At 39.1% G+C, this 15,924-nt stretch overlaps 1 protein-coding gene across 9 annotated transcripts in view; it reads right to left on the reverse strand.

Annotated features, from left to right (window-relative positions):
- ROBO2 (roundabout guidance receptor 2) overlaps nt 1-15,924 on the reverse strand; it is a 354,242-nt gene that overhangs the window by 12,677 nt on the left and 325,641 nt on the right. For 6 of the 9 annotated variants that reach the window (XM_069945955.1, XM_069945951.1, XM_069945950.1 and 3 more), the window contains 7 exons: nt 15,358-15,400; nt 12,534-12,661; nt 9,515-9,796; nt 8,473-8,595; nt 6,804-6,960; nt 4,298-4,558; nt 2,193-2,392 (listed from right to left, as the gene is read on the reverse strand). In XM_069945955.1, the coding sequence (XP_069802056.1) occupies nt 2,193-2,392; nt 4,298-4,558; nt 6,804-6,960; nt 8,473-8,595; nt 9,515-9,796; nt 12,534-12,661; nt 15,358-15,400 (1,194 nt within the window). The remainder of the gene's footprint in view (nt 1-2,192; nt 2,393-4,297; nt 4,559-6,803; nt 6,961-8,472; nt 8,596-9,514; nt 9,797-12,533; nt 12,662-15,357; nt 15,401-15,924) is intronic. The other 3 variants (XM_069945956.1, XM_069945954.1, XM_069945952.1) reach the window with 1 other exon arrangement.

Raw genomic sequence — 15,924 nt, forward strand, 5'->3', positions numbered from 1 at the left:
GCTGCCTTACTATCAGCATTATATATACTGTACTAATAGTAAGCTGCCTTACTATCAGCATTATATATACTGTACTAATAGTAAGCTGCCTTACTATCAGCATTATTTATAAATTACTGGTAGTGAACTACTATCACCATTATGTATAGTGTACTAGACTTGTTATAACTATTGAATATACTGCACTAGTAGTGAGGTGTTTCTCCCCACTGTGTATACTATAGTAGTGAGTTTCTCTATTATCACCATTATGTATAGTGTACTAGTAGCAGGGTTCCATACTATCACCAGTGTGTATAATGTATTAATATCAAGGCACCTTACTATCACCATTATGTATAGTGTACTAGTAGCAGGGTGCCTTACTATCAACATTATGTATAATGTACTAGTAGCAGGGCGCCTTACTATCACCATTATGTATAGTGTACTAGTAGCAGGGTGCCTTACTATCACCAGTGTGTATAATGTATTAATATCAAGGCACCTTACTATCAACAATATGTATAGTGTACTAGTAGCAGGGTGCCTTACTATCAACATTATGTATAGTGTACTAGTAGCAGGGCGCCTTACTATCACCATTATGTATAGTGTACTAGTAGCAGGGCGCCTTACTATCACCATTATGTATAGTGTACTAGTAGCAGGGTGCCTTACTATCAACATTATGTATAGTGTACTAGTAGCAGGGCGCCTTACTATCACCATTATGTATAGTGTACTAGTAGCAGGGTGCCTTACTATCAACATTATGTATAGTGTACTAGTAGCAGGGCGCCTTACTATCACCATTATGTATAATGTACTAGTAGCAGGGCGCCTTACTATCACCATTATGTATAGTGTACTAGTAGCAGGGTGCCTTACTATCACCAGTGTGTATAATGTATTAATATCAAGGCACCTTACTATCAACAATATGTATAGTGTACTAGTAGCAGGGTGCCTTACTATCAACATTATGTATAGTGTACTAGTAGCAGGGCGCCTTACTATCACCATTATGTATAGTGTACTAGTAGCAGGGCGCCTTACTATCACCATTATGTATAGTGTACTAGTAGCAGGGCGCCTTACTATCAACATTATGTATAGTGTACTAGTAGCAGGGCGCCTTACTATCACCATTATGTATAATGTACTAGTAGCAGGGTGCCTTACTATCACCATTATGTATAATGTACTAGTAGCAGGGTGCCTTACTATCACCATTATGTATAATGTACTAGTAGCATGGCACCATTTTCCATATAGTGCTCATAGTGCAGGGCACCATTTTCCATATAGTACTCATAGTGCAGGGCACCATTTACCATATAGTACTCATAGTGCAGGGCACCATATTCCATATAGTACTCATAGTGCAGGGCACCATTTACCATATAGTACTCATAGTGCAGGGCACCATTTACCATATAGTACTCATAGTGCAGGGCACCATATTCCATATAGTACTCATAGTGCAGGGCACCATTTACCATATAGTACTCATAGTGCAGGGCACCATTTTCCATATAGTACTCATAGTGCAGGGCACCATTTACCATATAGTACTCATAGTGCAGGGCACCATATTCCATATAGTACTCATAGTGCAGGGCACCATTTACCATATAGTACTCATAGTGCAGGGCACCATTTTCCATATAGTACTCATAGTGCATTAAACAGGTTTGGCAGCGAAATGACTTTTAATCCTCAGGTCTCCTGTAGTGGGAAAGAGTACCAGGCTTTGTGTATTCCTGCTCAGTACATTGCCTTAGCAAGACGTGTAACAGATAATTATATATCAGTTACATCAGTAATCCAATCCAGAGTTAGCCCTAAATATTATGGGAAGGTAGAAACAATGTGACACAGAAGTGTCCGGGCCGACATAAACTGTGTCTGATCCTGTTAAGAAAGAGAATAACATTACTTCTTAATTAAAAAAGAAAACTATTTCTGTCTTCCCGTGTGAAGTTTCTCCTTCACAAGTCAGAGTCTTCGCCTTCCCTGTAGAATGATCTGCTGATGAAAGATTTCTTTCAAGTCTGAACGTTTCTTTAAAATGCATGAAGGTTCTTGTCTCTTTTGCAGAAAATCAAACATAGTTTCAAAAACCAACTTTAACTTGATGTTTCCAGTGAATGCATAATAAGGAAGCCACCGAAACACCACGACCTAATCCAATTATATACAATAGGTACCTGTGATAGAACTGTCCAGATTATCCATACTAGATCCTGGAGTATGTTCTAGGCCTCGGAGAGGACGGCTCATTTCATCCTCATGACCCTCTTCCCCCGGATCCTGTAGATCTTTCTCTAAGTCGGAGATGAAAGCTCCTGACACGTATCCCATTGGCGGAATGGGGGCCAATGGTGGCTGGTTATTGCTCTGTAAATGCCTGGAGATGGAGAAATAGAACTGGATGTAAGAAAAATCTCCGCTTTATATGTCTGGCCCCAGTACAGTGACCAGATTGACATGTTAAATTATCAATTATATGCAGAGTAGCTGGACAGAGCAACGCGGTTATATATTTATAAGGGAATGGATTTGGGGCCATGAATTATTCACGTTTTCGAGGTTGAGATTGAGTTGTTATAGGTAATTGAGGTAGTAAAGTTTTGTGTTTGCTCAGTGCATCTATATTGGGCAATATACAATAGGAGAATACTGCAGTCAAAAATACACTAGGACAAGTTATTTCCTGCTAAAATCAATCTAGTTTGCACATCACATATACCGTATAAACTTTACAATTCCTGCCAAGACTCCTTTCCTCACCTCCATATCGGAGATTGGGGAGGAAGATATTTTAGCCTGACTGGCTGATTTACTGCTCTAAATTTTTTGACATATATAAATTATCCATTTAATTGTAACAAATTCCCATGATTTGTAAGTCTAATAACATCTTCAGTATATGTATCTCTATATAATAAATCAAATTATACAGTAGTCACCTTCATTGATCTGCCCTTCAAATTAAATTATTTATGATAAGAAAACACCACACACTTATAAATCCGCCTAATGAAACTGTTAAACTGCAAATGATGACATGATGTATGTATACAATTTCATTACTTAGGAAGAGTTTTTTGGGGCGAGAATATAAAAATCACAGCTAAACCTTAAAGGAAAACTTTGTCCAGTGCTGAAAATCTGCTGGTGTTGGGAGATTAATGTTAAGAAAGTGATAAATTGCAAATTGTAGAAGAAGCAAGTTTGTCAGATGTAAAAAAAAAAAAAAAAACTACCTCAAAAAGGTAATGAGACCTCAAGTTGATAAATTATATAATTGTAAGTGCATGCAGCCACCATTAGGGGGCACTCTATGCGGGTTTAAAGCATTCAACTTGCTGATATGTCCCTATAGTGCACTGGGTGCTGAGGATGTAGGTACATTTCTTACCTTGATTCTCAGTGCCGATTCTCTGAACCTTGTAGTTTATTAGACATGTAAATGAGCCAGTTTGGGGCGAGACTGCCACCCTCAGGGCACTAATTCACCCCAGGCCTGCCTGCCGCTCCTAATGAATATCCATTAGGATGAGTGCCAGAGTAGCATCACTGCAGAGTGACGCCCAAATATTCATTAGTAGGGGTTGGCTTGCCAGGACAGATTGGTGCACTGAGGGTGGTAATCTCACCCCCAGTGCACCAAGCCACCTAGTAAACTGCACAAGGATCAAGGCAAAAAACGTACCTTCCTTCTTATCCCATGCGCTATAGGGGCATATCAGAAGGTTAGATGCTTTATACCTTTTGATAGTTTCCCTTACATTTCCATTACAATTATTGAGTGTCCACACATCTATTTTCTCAAACTCAGCATCTATTTTCTCATTATATGAAAAACATGGAGCACTTTCTTCCAGAAACATCATCACTATTATCCTTAGTGTGGGTGTGGGGGTTTTGCAGCTCAATTAATACCACCCACAACGTAAGAACAGGGTGGTGCTCTTTTTACAAAAAAAAAAAGTTTTCTAATTCTGGATAACCCCTTGAATTCAATATGCTAGCAATCACTGGGTAACCACTTATAAACACATGCAATTGGTATAGACAAATTGGCATATGGTTCTAGTTATATTACATGGAGGGAGTCAGATCAGATGACCCCATCAGTATCAGTGCATCGATGAACCATAGAAATCCATCTAGTGATATCATAGGTTTTACTCATCTGCTAATAACAGTTGTACCGGGAATCATTGCTATGAGCAAGTTTAGTAAAATGAATAATCAATAAGATGTATGGGTCATTGGAAGTATGACAGGATCGGTAACAGATACTTACCAGGACTGCTTTGTGATATCAAACTGATAGGCTCTTGTAAGCTCATCCAGGTGAGCCTGGAGCATGGGCTGCATTTCCTCCCTCGGGGATGGGGTCAGGGTGGCTGTTGACTGTTGGCCAAATGAGATGGCTGGGGATGATGCTACACCTCGTACTGGTGGGGTAGGAACTCGATCATCATCCTCCTCTAGTTCATCATCAGAGCCTTGGTGTAAGTATGTCTGTACTGGGAGAGGAGGACACCATCCATCGCTGTCATACCTTGAAAGGAAAAGTGGTAAAATCTTATTATACAGGAAACAGACCACCAGAATCAATCAGGTTATGCACAAGGATTTTGTACATTTACATAAGTGTGAACAATACTTTGTTAAAAAAGTCATATTTGGATACTTTACATTGCCACGAAAGAGAAATAGACATACTATCAGTAAAACATGAGAAAGAAGAGCCCTGAAGAGACTGCAACCTGAAAAAAAAATCAGAGTACCCTACTATCTGTTAGATGCCATGTAATAAGCTACACTCTATTCTGTCCGTGTCTGACAATTACTGGTGAATTGGTACCAGTGGGGGATTTGGATGAGATAGTCTCTATAAAACATCCCACCATCATCAACTTAGTGATTAGGAAACAAGTTCTTATATAGTGTTCAAGCACATAGGGCTCGTTGACATTTACCGTTTCCTTTTATGTTTAGGCAGACTTTTCGTTAACATGAATGCATACATTTCCACATCCCAATAAACTTAAAGAAAACTAAACTTTAGTGTTTTTAAGATATGATAATTGGTCAAAGAGGGAATAAAGCTCAATTTTCGACACATTTCATTCATCTTTTATTGATGTCTCGAACATAAAAAGCCTGGAGATTAAATCTTATTTGGAATGTAAACATTTGAATAATTCTTTCTGATTTTCATATAATCAGTTCCAAATTCTGAATTGTTGAATAAAATTGAATAAAATGTAATAAAATAAGAGGATGTTATTATTTTTATTGCATAAACCATTTTATTAAGAAAAAAAAATAAAAAAATAAAAAGAAACACGCAGAGACAACATGCCGTAAACTATTTCTCTAAAAATTCTCTTTCTTTTTTGGGATTCTGCGCAACTCAAAAATTATAGGTCACATCCTTCAAAATCTTAAAGTTTGACAAAGCTCAAAGCTCCCATTAGGTATTAAAAATCAAGAAGTCTTTCTCAGCGGGAATAAAAGATATCAAACTGTGTTCAGAGACACTACTATGATAGTGTAAAAATAAACTCTGTCTAATCCCTTAAAATAGTTTTGACTGAACTGGAACACAGAGGGAAAAAAAAGAACATTGGCTGCAAAATGAAATGAAAATGTAAAGTGTACAAAATATGGAAGTGAATAAATTTAATGGGGAATGTATAGAATTACAAAAACATCATGTAAGTGACTTTGTCTCCTCAACAATTCTTAAAGAAGGATTCCAGGCATGGGCATTTTTTTTAAACTGCCAGGGAGGGGGTGGGTGAAAGAAACAACATACACTTACCTCCCCGGCTCTGGTCATACTGGTCCCTGGCAGCTTCCTGGTCTAGCGAGGGGACTTGGGACGTGATATTCTAAGCCCACTCAGCCAGTAAGCAGCTGTAGCGGTGTCTCGCCTCTGCCTGCCTGAGCAGATGAGACACATCACGTCCCAGGTCCCTACACAGACCTAGAAGCGACCGGGGACTGGAACGAACAACAGAGGACACCAGTGCTGGAGTCAGGGAGGTAAGTGTATCCACCCAATCCCTCCCTGGCAGTTTTGAGAAAAACATCCGTGCCGGTATTCTCTTTTAATAATAATGATAATTTGATTAAAATGATTATTAGTATGACAAAATAAAAAGTATGACAGTAGTTAAAAGGGTCCAGCCACAAGAATTTTTCCCCAAACAGCAGGCGCGTGGAAACATAATAAACAATGCTAACTCACCTCTCCCTATGCTTCTCTAGCGATGGATTGTGGCGACCCAGCTAATGGACTGGCAGCTCAGCCAGTCAGCGACTGGCTGAGCTGGCTTTTCATCAGCTGGGATGGGCATTTTCCCCTGATGTCATTGTGATGTCATCACTATAGACTATAGAGAAAATATATATCGAATACCCTATAATAGATATCAAAATTAGAAATTTGAGGTCCCCTATTTATTATTAGAGAGTAGTTATATACTGTATAGTATCTGGAGTATGTTGCACATCTTATATATGACAAAGACAGGCCATTGCTTTCAATGGGTGCCGTGCAATTCTTTACATTCCCAGTGGAGGCAGTGCAAGAGAAATGATCACACTGTTGATGCATTCTCCATACAGACTGCAACTAATCACCAGGACATTAGCAGTAAACTAAAATTAGAGTTGTTAAAGCTGGACAAGGGCACAGAAAAATCTTAAATTTTCTTACAAGGTTTTTAGCTATAACTGGAATTACATTTCAGTTAGAACTGGGTGGGGTTAACCCCAATGAAGCAATACTTTACCCTGTTTCCTGATGCTCTAAGCCATAATGTTCTATCTCAGTGCCCGGAAGGGGTTGTATGGGCGGTGGAGGTAGTGGAACATTTGCCCAGTTGGATCCATTACTTTTCTGAGACTTAGTGCTGTTCTTGTTCTTCTTTTTCTTTCCTCCTTTGCCACCTGTTGAGAAAAGTCATAAGAAATAATGCACATGTATTATGTACAGAAAAGATATTGCTATGAACATTGAAATAAAAATAAAAAAAACCCTGACATACTGTCAAAATGTTATTGTGTACTATGGCAACAGGGCAGTGCAATGTTATTTGCAATAATACGCATATCCAAATATTTAAAGGGGTTATCCAGCGCTACAAATACATGGTCACTTTCTTCCAGAGACAACACCACTCCTGTCTCCAGTTCAGGTGTGGTTTGCAGTTAAAGCGAATGTTCCACTGCTACAGTACATTGCTTTTTTGTTGTTTACATGAACAGTTCGGCATCAGCACAGGGATGCCGGTGCCACGGTCCTCTTTTTGAACTGTCGCCTGGCACCGGTCTATTTCTGGAGCACTGAAGATGGGCCGATGGTCCCCAATAGGATGAAACCCCCTTCCATCTGTGACACAGCTTCATTAGAATCAATAGAGCCGCTTCACAGAGGGCAGGGCAGATCATCACACTTGGGGCCAGCGGGCCCGCCTCCAGTGCTTTATGCCCGGCCGGTGCTCAGTAATGGAGCATTACAACAGAATTGTAAAACCGCTGCCAAACTGCAGACAAGAGTGGTGCTCAGGAAAAAAGTGGCCCTGTTTTCGTAGCGCTTACTTCATGTGTATTCGGTCATAGAAGAATAGAAAAAGGACACACTGTAAAATACAAAAGTTAATACCCAGCAGAGGGTTATCTGGGGGTTCATAATATCAGGAAGCGTCTGGTCACCAGTATCTTCCTCCAGCTGGTTTGTATCCCCCAGCCATTGTACAGTCCCACCAGACAGCAGTCAAGATTATGTCAACCAAGCCATTGGTGAAGCTTCAGAACCTCTTGAAGAACCTCTAATGGCAGAAGAATGACTGACCATGTAATTCATAAACATGAACAGCCTGAACAAGAACCTCTTTTCTGAGTAACCAACAAACTAATGTGCCAAAGTGGAGTCAGAGTTGGGGTGTTTTGGGCTTTTGGCCTTCTCTTTTTGTGGTTGTGTTTGTCAGTGACACCCCACTCTGGTTATAAAGGAAAACCCAAGCAGGGGACCTCCTTTTATGTTAAATAACTGCCTCATGTTTTGGCCTTAGAGACTAAATGAAAGCCTTAAAACCTACAAAAGACCAAAACCTATGGAGATTGCGGCAAACATTGCATTTTGGTTATATTAACAGTCGGTACAAAGGATGCAACACCATACAGTATTTTGTGAGGTTGGGATAAGAGTGGCTCAGTGGTTAAGTGCTTTTACAGAATGGAGATGGTTACATTTGGGTATCGAGACTACGAATAAATTGTGCAATGTATAGGAATCATGAATCAAACATACATATATGCATTTGTTATTATTAGAATTAGACCAGAATGCTCCATGCAATGATTAAGTTAAGCATATACACACACACATATTAGAGCATACAATAAGCGTTCTATCAGACATCTAAGAGACAGGTCCTGTATCACACAATGGACACCAACCTGAAAGGCTTCCGCTTCTTTCAGAGCTGTTGTGTGAGCTGGTGGTGCTGAAATCCTGTGACTGGTTGTGTGGCATTCTATTTGACAATCCCTCAGAACGATAGTCGGGAATGTAAAGTAAGGCTAAGGGTTAAAGGGCAGAGGTCACCGTGTGGCATCATGTGATTAGTACAAAGCATAAGCTCATGCGCTACATGCAGTTTGCAAAGCAAAAGTGGAGGCAGGAGGTTGAAATGAAAATAGGACTGAGGGTTATTGAAAGAGCATTTCCCTTTTTGAAAAAACAAAAACAAAAAACCAGTCATTGAGTTAGCTTCTTCTATCAAAGTCTTTTTGTCAACTAATGTGACATCAAGCTTTCCCATGCCCTGAAATGTAAATCTATTAATGGCACCACAATGTTTTCAGAAACACTGCCGCTCTTAAGGTTGTGTGGCAATGCAATACCAGACACCGCCTATGAATAATAGTGGAACTGTTTCTAGAAGAAAGGAGGCAGATTGAGGCTGGGTTCACAGTACATTTTTGCAATCCGTTTTTTTTTTTTTTTTTTTTTTTTGCAAATAAATGGACATAAAATGGATGAAAAAAAAAAAACAAATACATTTGTGTGCATCAGTTTTGATTATTTTTAAATTGAGTTCCATTATTTAAAAAAAAATGGATTCAATTTTTTTTAACGGATACAAAAATTAGGTCAATTACTGGATCTTTTTTTTTATAATGGAAGTCAATGGAAAAACGGATCAAAGCGGATGCACACAAAGGCATAAAACGAATGAAAAAAAAAAAACAGATTGCAATAACAGTGTGAACCCTGCCTAACAGATAATTGGCATCCACAAAAGATGACAATATTCATTGGTGATTTTTTTTTTTTCTCAAACAGGGGTAATGCTCTTTAAGGACAAGTACAGCATATAGTTAGTACAAATCCCATGCATTATGATTTCTATTAGTGAAGGTGACTATTGGTTAGCGTTAATGAGATGAACTGGTTTAGCATGCACTACATAGGAAATGTCATCTAGCTACAACTTACCATTGTTCCCTTTGCCCTGGTCAGGAAGGCAATACCCTAATCCGGTCAGGTCTGACTTCTGCTGAGCTACAGATTTCCACTGTGGATCAGGCAGGTCTACCGCCAACTCGTGAATGCTGTTAGAGTGCAGAATCTGTGTAGTGGCGTACGGTGTGGTTTGTGCCATTTGTCCCGGGCAGTTAAAGCTGGATTTGGTCGTAAAGTCGATGCTACTGTAAATGGCGCCATCTGACAACATTGTCGCTGTTTTATCTCCCTGGCCTGGAGCTGCTGGTAGCACATCTACATTATTGGCATAAGAAGGAAGAAAATCAATAATGCACAGGAATCCTCAGCTATGATGGTTCAGGATAAAAAAAAAAATAAAAAAAATGTTCATTCAGTACGTTTGCATTTCAGCTGAGACAAGAAACCATGAGCCAATGAAGGAAGAATGATGTACAACCACCGCCTAGCTATCAGCATTCGTGACAGGCCCAGCGCGCGTCCTTCACGTTCCACTGCTTAAAACCATCCTTTCATCCTTACACCTTCATGTGAGAAGGTGAAGTTTAGAATATTTCACTACGAGGTGGGGGATCTATACTTCATTGCATGTCAAGCTGTCTGCTCTATTGACAAATAACGAGAAAATGAATCCACAAATCTTACAAATCCTCCACCCCTCCCCAAAAACAATGAGAATATGCTGCATGATTGGAAGTGACACAGTAAATCTCGCAGAGTATCTAAAGGTGTCTGTTAATCACTGTATACAATGCTGTGTGTGATCCCCAAGTGTGGACCGAGTGATGAACTGCACATGAGGGGCCAACACTCCTAAATGGCCATGAAATATTGTGGGGAAATAGTAATAATATTAATAATATTAATACTAATACTAATAATAATAATTATTATTATTATTATTATTATTATTATTATTATTATTATTGAAACAAACATGACTATTATTATTAAACACTCCTTTAAAACCTTGACAGATGAGGGTGACACACATATCTCTATATACTTATATGGGGGGGGGGGAGCTTGGGGGAGGGGGGCCTTTAATAGCACAGGTTCAAGGTGGTACTCTTTGTTGATTGTGCTATTAATTCGGGGTAACAGAGAGGATCCTGTGGAGGCAGAACTTACTTTCATATTTTTACTATAACATGTACCAAATTTATGACATTGACTCTATTGTATAATTACTTGTATCTGAAAGGGGTTGCCCAGTAGGATAAAATGTTGGATATTTTACCAGGGTCGTGGTAGGAAAAAAAGTAATACTCACTCCCACTGGTACCCCACAGCTCTCATTCCAGTTTGCCTCCCAGTCCCCCGCTTGTCACCACTTATGGCTTCCGACATGAGACATTGAAGCATGAAGTGCCTGTTTGCCCAATCAGTGACTGTGGTGGGTCACTACCATGGGCAGCGATTGGATGGCAGGTTCTTTCTGAGATGACAGATCTTGGAAGCAGGAACAAGCTGGGACATGATGAGCAGGGAATTGGCAGGTGCTGGTACGCGGCTACAGGGGACAGGGGAGGTGAGTATTCCTTTATTTAATTTTCCCTTTAGTAACAATTCTATATGAATAGAAAAAAGGACCCTTTTCCCCTCAGATAAGCTTAGAGTTTTTTTTTTGTTTGTTTGTTTTTTTCCCCTTCTCCACACTTGAATATCTAGGTAAAAACCCAGGCGTGTTAGATGTACAGTAATTATACTGTAGGAAAATGTATTTGTTAATTGAGTTTGCTCCACTTTAACAATAGCGATCTTCCTTGTATTGAGGTTAATTTGCGGCTTATTGAACCCAAACCTACATTAATATACACATAAATTATAGCGGCAATCTGCTTATAAATAGCCTTTATGATAGCCGTATTAATCCTGTATTTATATAATTAGCTTAAGGACAAAATGACAACAGACAAATGTAGAAGAATATAAATATCAGCTTGTGGCGCGTTCTGTAACGCCGATCAATAGCGGACGTTTGATTTCTGGAGGATTTGTATGGGAAGGATCAGGACCACAAGCTGCTACAGAAATAATTCCCATTGATTACAGTAACTGAAGCTGGAACAAGCTAGAAAGGCTGCACAGCCATGGCTACAAAGTGGCCTCTGCTAGGCCAGGGAAAGCAATTTATGTTAATCATGAAATCTTTCTGTCTACTAATATACAGAGACTGGATAAAATACCCTACACAGTAAACCTGCATTTCATCAATAAAAGGTCTTTTGAGCAATACCATGGTTATATACTAGTGTGGTCAATGGTTCCTAACAAATAACTGACTGACTATAAGAACTGGGGTCCCCTGTCCAGGGTAATAGAGTGGTGATCAAGTGTACATGGTATAGCTCTACTCACTTTCTTTATACGAGCTGAAGATAGTCAGGTACTGTATTCGGCTATCTCGAGAAATGGCTGCTGACACCATATATTGCTGACATGAGCTCATTAATAGTGATGAGCGAATAGTGAAATATTTGAATATTCGATATTTGTACGAATATCTCTGAAATATTCGATCGAATATTCGATCCCATTAAAGTCAATGGGAACAAGTATTCGATTATTGAAAAAACATCTATTAGACCACTTGGAGGTAAAACCCGGAAGCTGGGGCATTTGAACGCTTATCGAATATTTATTGAATATTCGGCAAACTATTCGATAATATTCAAAAGATCAAATACCTTACTATTCGATCGAATAGTAGTTTTGGATAGGATACACAATAAGCATCTGACTGCTGGGTCCTAAACTGACTATGAGAACCGGAATCCCTTCTTCCTCATTATGGAATGGCGGTCAAGCGTGTATGGGGTAGCTCCACTAACTTTCTTTGAAAGTGCTAAAGATAGTCAAGTGCTGTACTCATTTATTAAAGACAATGGTATTAGTGATATCGGCTAAATAAAGCATCAAGTAAATGGAGTTGTTCTTATATGTTCAGGATATGATAACATTATTGTTTAAACCATCACTAAGCACTAATGTAATTTTTGAAATTACTGACCTCCGCATCCAAAATTCACCAGATCATTTGGTCCATTGTTGCTGTTGTTTACAGGCATGCTGGAAGCTGGCCAGGAGTCAGCAAGCCACGGATAATTGGGGTCACTTGGATTTAAGAGTCCTGGGCGACTATAGAGTTAAGAAGAAAAGGTGTTATTTATTAGTAGGATTCTGTATCGGTATCAATGTTTCACAGCAATGCAAAAAAAGGAAAAAAAAAAGAAAATGATATGCAAATCACTTCATCCAATCATCAGTCGCGTCTCCATGAATCTGAATGAAATATATTGTCTGGGAAATGGAGTAAGCTATCAGCTAGGGAGGAAACCTTACGTGGGGCTAGTGATAAATGAACACCTCCAGGGAGCAATCACTCACAATGACTCTTCCGAAACAGTCATTTCCAGGACTTTGAGCTACTTTTTTCTTCACCTTTCACATTTCAAATATGTGCCTGTCATCCGCAAACTGATCCTTTTTCTGCCTGAGCTTTGTAGTATAAGACAAGGCGGGCTGGAATTAAACTACTGTAAAATGCATTTAATCTCGTCTAGTTCATTCATTAAATGGCGTGTTGTCATGGTGATGTGATGCATTCGGGAAGGAAGGTGGTGAAAAATCTCTCATGGTCTTTTGTGACTTGATCTAATCTGAATTCTTCAATGACCACATTATAAAAGTGCTCTCACTGGATTTGATGAATGATATGGACTGGGTCAACATCGGTATTAGAAGAGACCACCATCCATAGTCACTATGACCTTGGTTATCATTTTGATTGAGCTAGAAAGCAACATGAACGAGATTGACTCTCACTCAAGTCCTCAAGTCAAGAGCAATATGAATAACAACATGGTGTAGGCTATTGATGGTGGAAAGTCATGTTTGATGCAATGGTCCTACACTAATGAATGTTTCATCTGTCCTCCTTGTCTATAAACTAATGCTAACATCTACTCTTTATGTTCCTAAAAATTACCTACATGTGGTGAAAAAGTATTCAAAACTTTTTTGTGAACTCGGTTTCACGGGTATCATCCCATGAATGGCTTATGGTTGACCATTGTAAACTCTGTAGGAATTAGACTTAAGGGGGTTGTCCTACCATTAATATGTATTTTCTGTTCACAGGACTAGTGATAAATAGGGTTGAGTGAACTTCGTCAACGTTGTACAAATCCGAATGTTTAGATTTAACTCCATGTGGTTGCAGAAGTTAGGGCTGCCTTAGGGCTGCCAGGAAAACATGTATCCATGTTTTCCAAGACACCCTAGGGAAGGATCCAACTTCTCCAGCCACCGAGAGCCAAATGCCAAGCATTTGGAATTGGAAAACATTTCCAAACCTGAACCATTCGGCAAGTCTGCTCATCACTAGCGATAAATGTATAATCAGTGCAAGCCCCATCACTTATGAAAACAGGGGACAACATCACAAAACATCATATATTTTCCCCTTATCTTGTGTGTTATTGGTAACACAACCATTTTAATTTGACATCCTTAAGAAGCGCAGCTCTGCGGAAGTAATATTAGCACATTACACAACTGCCTCTGCAAGTTTTTATGGTAAATTGGCCTTAGGGTTATGCAACCCATGTGCACATCGGGTCACTACTGACCAGAATGTCTAGTGCAGAACTTGCCTTGAAATTTTCTCCTTGATCCTACTTGATCCTGACTGGCCATCACTATTAGGGAAACTGTCTGTAGTAGTTGCTAAACAGAGTTAAGTGGCACACTATGTCATTATTAAAGCATGAATCTGTACACAGCCAATGGTGAACCACTGGTCTGTCTTGAGGCCACTACATCTGTATTATTTGAGCACTATATGTAACACCATAAAGAGGGAAAGCCAGTAGAAGGTATCAGACATGACTCAAATTTATTAAGCAAGTCACATATAATTTTTTTTTAATATTCTTTAAATATTTGAACATTACATAATCTCCATTGGTCCTCAGGCAATAGATTATCATTGACCCTCATCAGCTTCCATGTGTATGTACCTCCTAAACACATCTTTATAAATGATCCTCCTACACTAATGCATTCATTATTTTTCCAGCCATACTACATAATAACCCCCATGCATGGAGCATTTCTCCAACCCCAAAGTAGCATTAATAACCATTGTAGTTTTCCAATAAAACGCTTCTTTAAATCCCTAAGAGAAGACCCTGTTTCCTAGGCAACTGCAATAAGGAAAAGATACTGTTCTCGTAACATCCGTGAGCTCTCATTAGGCCTAATCTCCTTTTGCTAAAATATTGATTAAATAAGAGATTGCGAGTTATAACCAAGGTCTAATTGCAATCTCCATATTGGCAAAGGGAATGTAAATGAGGATATATGGGGGCACTATCAAGTTTTATCAGTTTCAATTGAGTAACCAAAGTCAAGGAATTCAGTTCTATCAATCTACAGCCTATCCATCATCCATGAATCATTTATTCTGTGATCGATTATGTGTAATTGTTCACTCTAGGCAATTTAGAACGAGCCAATAAGCGCCCTTAAACAACAGCAACTTCATTTGCTAATATCTACTTAATGCAATAAACATTCTGCTTGCAAATGAACACATCACTTATTATACTATGTTTATTTCCATCTTTTTTTTCCCTCGAGACATCAGGGAATACAATGCAAAACATCTGGGTCAGTGTTGTTCACCCAATCCACTGGAGACAATGGGCTTGGGTTGTAATATTCCAAAATAGCTGATCTGTTCTGCATTGTAGGTCCCTTAGCGGCATAGCCTTGGGACATGAAGACAGAGGTGTACGATTAGAAGATTGCTTTTTAATTTCACGGCCTACCTTCCGTTACTCATTAGTCCGCCATCTCCTCTCTGAAATGTGACTGTAGATTAAAAGCAAGAAGAAGAAAAAGAAAAAAACAAAGTCAATTATGTTTTAATGCCGAGCTCATCATTACAATGTTCGTCGGAGTGCAATCCTACTAGTAATTACTCCATTACCAAATAACTGGCTTATATTAAATATACACAGCTCGGAAGAAAGAAAAAAGAGAAGACATCTCTCCTTTGTCATGTCTGAGATTTCATCAGACACAAAGGAAGATCATTTATTTTGCTGTTCTCTTCTAAATGGATGTGTATGTGCTTCGAGGGAAAAGATAAAAAAAGAAGAAAAATAATCACAAATATGGACGGCAAGAGTCATTTTACCCGAGCTCAGCATAATCGTATTGGCACATGACCAAACTGAATGAATAGAAATTACATGCAGATGCAGCAGAGCTGAAATTGTCATTGAGGTACCACTGTTTGTTAGGTCTCATGGAGCCTGACCATGTAATGGCTCTGTTCTGTATAAAGGGGTGCTATGGGGTGTATGAAGTTACCTGTGCACCACGTATGGCTT

The sequence above is a fragment of the Dendropsophus ebraccatus genome, chromosome 11, assembly GCF_027789765.1.
Source record: "Dendropsophus ebraccatus isolate aDenEbr1 chromosome 11, aDenEbr1.pat, whole genome shotgun sequence".
NCBI classification, from domain to species: domain Eukaryota; kingdom Metazoa; phylum Chordata; class Amphibia; order Anura; family Hylidae; genus Dendropsophus; species Dendropsophus ebraccatus.